The 11,486-nt window shown below is 48.4% G+C and overlaps 1 protein-coding gene across 1 annotated transcript; it reads left to right on the top strand.

Annotated features, from left to right (window-relative positions):
• LOC100861338 (apoptosis-associated speck-like protein containing a CARD) lies at positions 7,283-8,648 on the top strand. The gene is made up of 3 exons (XM_005697733.3): positions 7,283-7,666; positions 7,891-7,947; positions 8,285-8,648. The coding sequence occupies exons 1-3, from the start codon at positions 7,390-7,392 to the stop codon at positions 8,539-8,541; spliced, it is 591 nt and encodes a 196-aa protein (XP_005697790.1). The 5' UTR covers positions 7,283-7,389; the 3' UTR covers positions 8,542-8,648.

The raw sequence follows: 11,486 nt of genomic DNA, 5'->3' as shown, positions 1-11,486 counted from the left end.
TTAACCACTGGACCACCAGGGAAGTCCCACATTCCTTAAACACTTGCATGTTAAGTTCTTGCATGTTGCATGCTGGCCAGTTTAGGAAGCTGCTCCAGGCTTCCTGGTACCTTGGGGGCTTAATCTGGGAACTTCGTTCAGGCTATAATCATTTGGGCGTCTCAGGAAGAGATAAGTGAGGTTTTATGATTCTTTTGGATCAGAGCAATTAACTATATTAAAAGCTGTATTATATAGCACCACCCTTATGGCAGAAAGTGAAGAGGAACTAAAGAGCCTCTTGATGAAAGTGAAAGAGGAGAGTGAAAAAGTTGGCTTAAAACTCAACGTTCAAAAAACTAAGATCATGGCATCTGGTCCCATCACTTCATGGGAAATAGATGGGGAAACAATGGAAACAGTGACAGACTTTATTTTCTTGAGCTCTTAAAATCACTGCAGATGGTGATTGCAGCCATGAAATTAAAAGACACTTGCTTCTTGGAAGAAAAGCTATGACCAACCTAGACAGCATATTAAAAAGCAGAGACATTACTTTGCCAACAAAGATCTATCTAGTCAAGTAGTTATGTATGGATGTGAGAGCTGGACCATAAAGAAAGCTGAGTGCCAAATAACTGATGGTTTTGAACTGTGGTGTTGGAAAAGACTCTTGAGAGTCCCTTGGACGGCAAGGAGATCCAACCAGTCCATCCTAAAGGAAATCAGTCCTGAATATTCATTGGAAAGACTGATGCTGAAGCCGAAACTCCAATACTTTGGCCACCTGATGCGAAGAACTGGCTCATTGGAAAAGCCCCTGATGCTGGGAAAGATTGAAGACAGGAGGAGACAGGCATGACAGAGGATAAGATGGTTGGATGGCCTCACTGACTTGATGGACATGAGTTTGAGCAAGTCCTGGGAGTTGGTGATGGACAGGGAGGCCTGGCATGCTGCAGTCCCTGGGTTTGCAAACAGTCGGACACGACTGAGCAAATGAACTGAAATGAACTAAATTAACTACATAAATGACGACAGATTTAATTCTCCTGGTTATGTGGATAACCATAGGGAGGTAGGGAGATAGGGTTTTTCCCCAGAACCCTGAGAAATCCAGGGAAGTTCCACTTCTCCAAACAGAAAGCAGGTGGAGATAAGAGCACACCTGCAGCATCTTTCAGCTACAATATAAGGATAAGTTGGATAATAACCTCATTCCTGGAAGCTTGTTATGAGGATGAAATTATTATCTAGATAAATAATGAACTAAATAGGTAATAAGCTGAGTGAACACCAAGCAGAGTGTTCTGGCACCAAGGATTTAGGAAGCTATGACTGCCAGTGTGTGTGTGTGTGTGTGTGTGTGTGTGTTCAGTCTTGTCCAACTCTTTGGGACCCCATGGGTTGTAGCCCGTCAGGCTCCTCTGTCCATGGGATTTCCCAGGCAAGAATACTGGAATAGGTCACCATTTCCTCCTCCAGGGGATCTGCTTGACCCAGGGATTGAACTCGCATCTTTTGCATCTCCTGCATTGGCAGGCAGATTCTTTACCACTGAGCCACCTGGGCAGCCCCTTGACAACTGCCACTATACATTCAAATCTTGACTCTGCTCTTTCCTCATTGTGTGACCTTGGGCAAGTCATTCAACCTGATTTTCTCATCTGTAAAATAGGGATCACATCGGGATTATTATCAAGACTATTGGATTGTTATGAAGATTCAACAGGCCAATTCATAGAAAACTTTTTGAACAATGTCAAGCCCATACAAAATGTTCAATAAATGTTGACATTGATATTACAATTATTACTATTAATTTTTCCAATGCATCTTTCTTACACTCCAGTAGGGTCAATAATACCATCCCCGCTTCACCTATTGGGAAACTGAGGCTAAGAAACTGTAACAATGACAAAAGCAGAGTCTGTACTAGCCCTGTTCCAAGCGCTACACAATTCTTAATCCATTTATAACCTCATAACAATCCCATCATTGCTCCTATCTTAACTGAAGCCATGAGGCACAAAAAGATTAAACGCCTTGCCCCATGTCTTGGCAATCTAGGTCCTTCTGGCCCCAGGGGTGCAATCTGGCTCCAGCAATCAAAGAATTACTTCTGCTGGGGGCAAAGGGGTCAGGTCACACCCAAGAAACATCTTACCAACCCCAGCTGATCTGGTTTAGTGCAGGGGGCAAGAAGCTTGGCCTGAGGTGAGACCTGGTGGTTCTTTCCTGCCAGGAGTCAAAACTCAGAACTCTGAGTACTTCCCCCAGAAAAGCAGGATCAAGGGAACAGGGATTCCCATGGCTTCCCAGAGAGTTGTCCAGGGCTCCTATCCCCCACCTCCACAAGGGAAAGCCACCCTCCAATCTCCAAGAATGAGCTGGCTCTGGGTCTACCTCCTGGGGTTTCCCTGGAGAAGCCACTGTTCTCAGAGCACCAATACCTGTGGCCTGGTGAGTGCAGACTCCAGAGAAGGGCTGTGACCACACTGAGTCACACAGTGAAGAGGCAGAGGGTTTGGGAACCAAATCTGAGTGGGTCTGATATCCCTCATCACTTGCTTTTCCCACTATTCCACGGTCTTCTGAATGTGCTAAGTTTCTGGAGCATTCTGCCAAGAGGAGAATATTAACATTATCCTTTCTAGTATTGCAACATCTGCCCTCCTAAGGGCGTGTCCGGACAGTCTGGAGAAGGCTTATGTTCCCAGATGCATTATCTCTCTAAGCAATCTATCATTTTTTTGTCATAAACATACGATTTTTTTTCCTTTTTTATTGGAGTATAGTTGCTTTACAATATTGTATTAGTTTGTGCTGTACAGCAAAGTAAATCAGCTATGCTGCTGCTGCTAAGTCACTTCAGTCATGTCCGACTCTGTGCAACCCCAGAGACGGAAGCCCACCAGGCTCCCCCATCCCTGGGATTCTCCAGGTAAGAACACTGGAGTGGGTTGCCATTTCCTTCTCCAATGCATGAAAGTGAAAAGTGAAAGGGAAGTCGCTCAGTCGTGTCCGACTCTTCGTGACTCCATAGACCGCAGCCTACCAGGCTCCTCTGTCCATGGGATTTTCCAGGCAAGAGTACTGGAGTGGGGTATACAAATATCCTCTTGGATTTTTGGATTTTCTTGCCTTTAGGTCACCGTAGAACACTGAGTAGAGCTCTCTCTGCTAAACAGCAGGTTCTCATTAGTTCCCTATTTTATACGTAGTAGTGTACATATGCCAGTCCCAATTTCCCAATCCACCCCACCATCCCTTCCCACTTAGTATCCATACTTTTGTTCTCTATGCTTGAGTCTCTCTTTCTGCTTTGCAAATAAGTTTATCTATATCATTTTTCTAGATTCCATATATATGGTTAAATATGATATTTATTTTTTCTTTCTGAGTTAGTCCATTCTGTGTGACAACCTCTTGGTCCATCCACATCTCTGCAAATGGCGTGCTTTGGTTCCCTTTTATTGCTGAGTAATATTCCATTGTATATGTGTACTGCATCTTCTTTATCCAGTCCTCTGCTGGTGTACATTTAGGTTGCATTGCAATTCGTCAATTTTTGAAAACAGAAGTGGTACTTTTAGGATGTAGTTTGGAATTTGAGCCTAGGAGTCAAGTGGCTCCATCTGTATTTCCTCATGTTTCACCAGGGCAGGCTTTCAGAGGGCTTTCTGAAAACTTCAGTTTCCTCCTCTGTGAAGGGGGACACATACCTCATGGGGCTGTTGGGAGAATTAAATGCGATTATGCATGTTAAGTGCTTAGCACACGCCTGGAAGATAGTAAATTTGAAAAATGGAAGATACTATTCTGTTCTTAGTCTCCTACAGCACCTACCGTGACACTGAGTATACAGTAGATCTTTAATATTTTTTCTTAATTTTTTATTTTTTATTGAAGTATAGTTGATTTACCGTGTTTCAGGTGTCCAACAAAGTGATTCGGTTACACGTGTGTGTGTGCACGTGCATGCGTGTGCTCAGTCGTGTCTGGCTCTTTTGAGGAATAGGTTTCTATGATTCTAGACCCTCGGATTCGTTTGTCATTTCAGGAAGTCTCACTAAGGCAGAATCTGTTTGAAGTCTTGTGCTGGGTGCTGTGGACCTGAAAGAGTCTTCAAGGAGCCCTCAGTCTAGTGAGGAAAGCAGAGTGACCCAACACACTGTATGACAAACAGTGAGAAAGGGGTCAAAGGGGTATCCAGCCAGTGTGGCCAAGGAATAATTCATTTTGCACAGAAAGGACAGAAAATCCAACTGGGAAGAGCAGACAGAGGCCAGGCCCAGAAGCCAGCCAGCCAACCTGCATGATCCCTCAGTAATATGACCTTGAGCAAGTCCTTTAACCTCTCTGAGCCTCTTCTCACTTGTACAATAGGGCCACTGTTCCCTATCCCAAAGGGACCGTTGGAAGGCTTAGAAATACTGCAGGTGAAGGATCACAGACTATATACAGGGCGCATTTTTTTATTATTTCTTAGAAAAAGTGACTCCTGATGCATCTTGGAGGAGAGCAGGAACATATCAAGCAGACCAGGAGGGGAAAGAGGCCAAGCAGAGAGCAGCTGCTGCACGTGCAGAGGTCCAGAGGCCAACGGTGCTGCCGAGGCAGTTAGCAAGCGCTGTAAAGGCCAAGCCAGAGAGCTTGGACTTGATTCTGGGGGCACTGAGATCATAGGAGGCTTTCAAGCACAGGAGGGACAGGATCAATATGTGGACTAGGAAGATGTAGCCTTCTGGCCACAGTGCACAAAAATCAATGAAGAAGCTCAGGGAACACTGGCTGCTGGACCATAAGTGCCACCCATGGTGAGGATATTGGTACACAGTACTCCCCAGCCCAGCACATGGAGGGCAGCATGCACATGGATGGGGAGCAGACCCTGCTACTCTGCCGGAAGCTCATGAACACAACGTGTTGCACATAAACACAGCCTCAGTCATTTCTTCATTCAGCAAATCTTCACTGAGCATCTGCTGTCTCAGGCACTCTTTTTTAAAGTCAAACTCTATTTTATTTTTAATTTGTATTTGGTTGTGCTGGGTGTTTGTTGCTGCTTGTGGGCTTTCTCTAGTCGTGGCAAGCAGGGGCTATTCTCTGGTGGCTGTGCATGGGCTTCTGCTTGAGGTGGCTTCTCTTGTTGCAGAGCACGGGCTCGAGAGCACATGGGCTAGCTGCCCTGCAGCATGTGGAATCTTCCCAGACCAGGGATGGAACTGTGTCCCCTGAATTGGCAAGTAGATTCACCACAGGACCACCAGGAAGTCCTCCTAGGCACTCTGTTGATGCTGGAGATTCATCAGTGAACCAGGCAAGGTCCCTGACCTCCTAGAACTCATGTTTTAGTGGGGAGATGGGTACCCACTAAGTGAATAAATGTCTAATAATGTCAGGATCACAGCACTAGAAGGAATGGCAATCGTTACAACCCAGCTGAGAGGGGGGAAATGTAGGATTCCTATACCCGCCTAGGAAAGAGAGCCAGGATTAAAACTGAAGACTGTATGGCTTCAAGCCCACAGCAGTGAAAGCGTTGAGTCCTAACCCCTGGACTGCCAGAATATTCCTGAAACTGCCTCTTTCTAAAGAGCTTATGTGGAAGGTAGGGCTTCCCTTGTGGCTCTGCTAGTAAAGAATCCACCTGCAATGCAGAAGACCTGGGTTCGATCCCTGGTTTGGGAAGATCCCCTGGAGAGGGGAACGGCTCCTCACTCCAATATTCTGGCCTGGAGAATTCCATGGACTGTATAGTCCATGGGGGTCACAAAGAGTCGGACACAACTGAGCGACTTCACTTTCACTATGTGGAAGGTACACCTTTAGTTACTGGTATCTCCCTTGAGTCATGAGGCCTATTCACTCATTATTGATCCCACAAAAAACTTATTGAGCTCCTTTAGGCCCAGCACTGCTCTGGATGCTGCAGATTATAACAATGAACTGGGCAAGCATATTTACAGCCTGTCAGGGAAGACTGATGCTAAACAAATGCACAGAGCTAGTTGCAATTTACAGTCACAATTGTTACGAGAGCTACAAATAAGTAGCAGGTGTTTTGAATTGGAGAGAGTCTGAACTTGGTCTCCAGAGAAAGTAACATTTCCCTGAAGACCTAAAATCTTGAGAGCTTGTTAGACAAAGAATGAGGGAAGAGAGTTCCAGGTGAAGGGAATAGCATGTGCCAAGGCTTGGAGAAGCAAAGGACCCTGGCACATTTGCGGAACTGAAAGGACAGTGCAGCTGGAACTCAGAGACGGAATGGGGGCAGGATGTGGTGCAAGACAAGGCTGGTGTGGTCCACAGGGGCAGAGCAGCAGGGCCCCCCCAGCCACGTGAAAGGCAAGTGAAGGCTTCCAGCCTCGGCCTGGCCTCCAGCATCAACCCACGCCACCTTGCATGTACTCTTCTGGGTCAAGCCTCCTGACCCCAGAATGACTCTCTACCCATGACTTTCCCCTCAGCAAAGAATTTTCTCAACCATTACAAGTGTGTCTTGTGATCAATTTCCAAGAAATTCAGTTCCTGGGGGAACAAATCCTGGCTCTTCCAGGAGGTATTTGGCAAGGTTTCAGGCACCATCAGGTTTCCCTGGTGGCTCAGATGGTAAAGAATATCCTTGCAATGCGGGAGACCTGAATTCTCTCCCTGGGTCAGGAAGATCCCCTGGAAAAGGGAATGGCTGACGTGTGGACTACAGTCCATGGGGTCGCAAAGAGTCGGACACAAATGAGCAACTAACACGCTTTTTTCAGGTTCCATCAGGTAACCCATGTTATGTTGGAATATTTACAGAGTGGACAAAGGCATGTTGTCATCCCCATTTTGTACATCAGGAAACTGAGGCTCAAAGAGAGAAAACACACATAGTTACCTCTACCCTCTTTTTGACACCTCATTTCTCCCCAGTTTGTGGAATTTGGGAAGCTACCTGGTTCTGGCTGTTAGGGTTCTGATTCTATGACATGTGAGAGGGGATGCTAAGATTTAGGGAAACATGGAGATTTCAGGGCTCTAAAATTCCATGAGTCCGAAGCCCTGATGCTCCAGTAAATCAGGTTCCTGATTTAGCTAGCTAGTCCAAGCCTAGAGAAGCAGGCACCACCCATGAGCCCTTTTCCACTGGTCTGGGTCACTCCTCAGAGATCAGCCAAAGAATGAGATCTGGGCCCCACTCAGAGATCAGCCAAAGGATGAGATCTGGGCGCCCCCCGATGGCCAGGAGGGGACGGGAAGGCGCAGGAGAGTAGTTAAGTCTTACACCCGAGGGCAACGTTCTGGGGCAGAGACAGGAATTGAGAGAAGGCGGGGAGTTTCTGGTCCCGCCCCAGAGGAGGCTTTCCAAACGGCAGACACCCGGAGTGAGCGGAAGTGGCGGCTGCGGCGGAGGACCCCGGAGACATGGGGTGCACACGCGATGCCATCCTGGATGCTCTGGAGAACCTGACCGCGGACGAGTTCAAAAAGTTCAAGATGAAACTGCTTTCAGTGCCGCTGCGGGAAGGCTATGGACGCATCCCCCGGGGGACCCTGATGCCCCTGGACGCCGTGGACCTTACCGACAAGCTCGTCAGTTACTATCTGGAGGCATACGGTGCCGAGCTCACGGCGCTCGTGCTTCGCGACATGGGCATGCAGGAGGTAGCGGAGCAGCTGCAGGAGACCATGATGAGCAAGGGTGAGTGCGCCCCCGCCACACTCCTAGGTCCAGGCCAGTCTCCCTCCCTTCATCTGCACCCTCCCAGCCCCAACGTTTGCCTCTCCAGGCACTTTCTCTTCCTGTTCCTCCTACCCCTTCATAAAAGCTTCTGCTGGGGAGGCTTCCTGCACTGGGTACTGACCTTGGCTTCCAGACCGAGACTTCAGAAAGACTTGGAGACACCATTGAACATTTTCTTACAGGCGCTAGAAACGTGCCAGCCGAGGTCAAGGCCCCTCTCCAGAAGATAGCCAAGCCAGGTAAGGCCTTCAATCTCTGACCTCACCTACCTGGACACCTCACCAGCCCCGCCCCACCGCACCCCTGCACAGCCTAAATCTGTTGTCAAGGCCAAGAGCATTCAGGGCGTGCAAAGTTGGGCCAACTCTTCCCACTCACCTACCCACACTCCTGGGGCCACATCTGGCTGAAAAGGAGGTAAAGTTAAGCGCATCCCACTCTATGTAGGTCCTGTTGAGCCCTGCCCCTTAGGTTTGCATTCAGGGCAACCTGAGGGAAAAGTGTTCAAGAGGGATAGACAGGCTCCAGTGCCCACCCTGGGTGCCAGCTCCGCCCCTCTCCTCCCTCTCGCCCCAGGACTGCACTTTGTGGAACAGCATCGGGCGGCTCTCATCGCACGGGTCACAGTCGTTGATGAGGTGCTGGATGCCCTGTATGGGAAGGTCCTGACAGAGGACCAGTACCAGGCAGTGCGGGCAGAGCGCACTAGTTCGGATAAGATGAGGAAGCTCTTCAGCTTTGTTCCAGCCTGGAACATGACCTGCAAGGATCTGCTCCTCCAGGCGCTGAGGGAGACCCAGCCCTACCTGGTGGACGACCTGGAGCAGAGCTGAAGCACCTTCTCCAGCAATGGCTCCCACATACCACCCCTGGCTGTTCCAGCCAACTTATCTGGAATCTCTGATTTTCTCATACACAATACATGAAAATCCCACTTGTACTTGGTGTGTTTTCCTACTTGCAGCCTGGAAGCACATGTGGACCTGAGCTACATATCCACGCACAGGGCAACAGGCTCCCCAAACACTTCACCCTTCCTGCCTCAGGTACATGGAATAGTCTCCCTCATTCACCATTTGGTGGCTCCTTCAATGCCACCCTAAAGGGTCTGCCCTTTAGACCTGTGAACCATGAGTTAACCTTGTGGCCAAGGTCTAAAAATTAAAATAGAGAGATGATCAAAGGGCCTGGAATTGTGAGGGGCCGAATTTGACAAGGAAGCCTGGCATGCTGCAGTCCATGGGGTCACCAAGAGTCAGACACGACTGAACAAGATCCAACAGATGCATTTAGAAACAGACTAGTCTACAAAGCTTCTCTTTCATTTTTCATAGGGGAAAAACTACAAAATTAGAGCCATTTTCAGGAGAAATGATGAAAGTGAAAGTGAAGTCACTCAGTCGTGTCTGTCTCTTTGCGACCCTGTGGACTGTAGCCTAGCAGGCTCCTCTGTCCATGGGATTCTCCAGCCAAGAATACTGGAGTGGGTTCCCATTTCCTTCTCCAGGGGATCTTCCCGACCCAGGGATCGAACCCGGGTCTCCCTCATTGGAGGCAGACGCTTTAACCTGAGCCACCAGAGAAGCCTAAAAAAATAAGAATACTGGAGTGGGTTGCCATTTGCTACTCCAGGAGACCTTCCCAACCCAGGGATTGAACCCGGGTCTCCCACACTGTAGGCAGACGCTTTACCGTCTGAGCCACCAACAGGAGAACACAAAGCAAGTATTCCTAGGGTTCCTTCAGGCACTGACACCAGTGGGCTTGGCTGCTCCCTCCCACCCCCTGCAAAAAGGGATTATAGGTTACACTTTGCCCAGAAAACATGCCAAACACAAAAGCAAAACTTCAGGAAATGACTTCCAGCAGCTGTTTCTTCTCTTGATGGAATTGTGTCAACAAAAGAAAATAGTATTTATTTCTAGAAAACAGCACCTTAAGGAGTCTTTCCAGAGGCTGCTACAGAACCAGCATCCTAAGACCACATCCTGGGTACACTTTGCACCCCAATTCTTTCTGGCTTGGAGGGATGGATGCAAAGCAACAGGCAGACACCAAGGAGGTCAGATACTCCATACACAGGAGTCAGATCATCAGACTTGGGGATCCAGGTATGACAGTCCAGGGTGTGCCATTGACAATGATACACCAGCACAGAATGAACAAAGCCATATGAAGGCTTCACTTGGAATACCTTCCCTAGACACAAGAACTAGCAAATGCAGTATTTATTCTCCACGCCCACCCCACCCCCACCACACACACACACAGTCTGTGAAACGTTTCCCTACTCTGATTACTGAATCAGCCCGTGGATGGAGGAGCCTGGTAGGCTGCAGTCCATGGGGTCGCTAAGAGTTGGACACGACTGAGCGACTTCACTTTCACTTTTCACTGTCATGCACTGGAGAAGGAAATGGCAACCCAGTCCAGTGTTCTTGCCTGGAGAATCCCAGGGACGGGGGACCTGGTAGGCTGCCGTCTCTGGGGTCGCACAGAGTCGGACATGACTGAAGCGACTTAGCAGCAGCAGCAGAGCAGCAGGAGAAAACAAATGGTTTGCTGTAGGAGGAAGCTACCAAGAAGCTAAGCTCATGGCCACTGTCAAGGCTACGCAGTCACCTGAGATTGCTTCTAATGGTATTTAGGACTCCAAAAGGAAAGCTGAGCTTCTCCCATTGCCCCCCTCAGTCCCAACACTCAGGACCCCATGGACTCATCTTCTGTCGCTAGCCACCCGATAAAATGAATGCAGGTGCTCCCCATTCCATCTCAGCCCTTTTCTGCCAAGTCTTCTTAAATCTATAAACCAAGCCTTAATTCAGCCTAAGACGTGTGTTCACTTATGTTCTACAAGGACCTTGAAAGTGAAAGTGGAGTCGCTCAGTCGCGTCCGACTCTTTGCAACCCCATGGACTGTAGCCTACCAGGCTCCTCTGCCCATGGGATTTTCCAGGCAATAGTACTGGAGTGGGTTGCCATTTCCTTCTCCAGGGGATCTTCCAGACCCAGGGATCGAACCCAGGTCTCCCGCATTGTAGACAGAAGCTTTACCGTCTGAGCCACCAGGGAACAGGACCTTACCACTTCCCAAACTGGAAGTTGTCTTCCTTTTACTATGCTTGATATGACAACAGCCGCAGCCTAACCAGAAAACAAGAAACCCTACCATGTTCCATAAAGCCCAGATGGAGTCATTCTTCCAACTCACATCCAAACACCTTCCTTTTCAACTTCACTGCCCCCATCTGGTTTATTCCTTCATGTCTTACACACAGCAGGCCTCTGACCTCCCTACTTCTAGTTAAACACCATCAAGGGCCTGAGTGATCAAAACTGATGATGGAAATGGACTCCCTCCTAACGCTAGGACACCTGAGTCCGCCTTCCAGCCTGACCCTGAGTGGCCCCATCCAACCTCTCCTGCCTTTCTCGTCACATAGCCCCGGATCCCAACACTGCTTCCTCACACCCCATGCCCTACCTAGCACACCCTGGGCCCTTAGACCTGAACACCTTGAAACCCTACCCCGGTCCTCACATGCCCACAGGTGGCCTTCCTCTGGGCTCCAGCGGCACTCCCACCTACTGTCCCTATGGTAGAGCAAACCACTCTATTATATTTTTATACCAGACTCCCCCATTAGAGTAAGCTCCCCCCAAAAGACATCTTTTCAACCTGTGTCATGCTTTGAATTTGAAAAATAATAAATAGCAGTTACTGTGTATGTCTAATAGGTAATTTTAAAAAAAAAGACTTCATAGAAAGTTACTGTTT

This window comes from Capra hircus, chromosome 25, assembly GCF_001704415.2.
Source record: "Capra hircus breed San Clemente chromosome 25, ASM170441v1, whole genome shotgun sequence".
Taxonomy (NCBI): Eukaryota; Metazoa; Chordata; class Mammalia; order Artiodactyla; family Bovidae; genus Capra; species Capra hircus.
The sequence above is the reverse complement of the archived record's forward strand: the minus strand, read 5'-3'. Positions and strand labels throughout refer to the sequence as shown.

Coding starts and splice junctions, on each gene's coding strand:
- LOC100861338 (XM_005697733.3), top strand. CDS start 7,390: ATGGGGTGCACACGCGATGCCATCCTGGATGCTCTGGAGAACCTGACC. Junction 7,667..7,890: donor GGAGACCATGATGAGCAAGG/GTGAGTGCGCCC, acceptor ATTTTCTTACAG/GCGCTAGAAACGTGCCAGCC. Junction 7,948..8,284: donor CCAGAAGATAGCCAAGCCAG/GTAAGGCCTTCA, acceptor CTCTCGCCCCAG/GACTGCACTTTGTGGAACAG.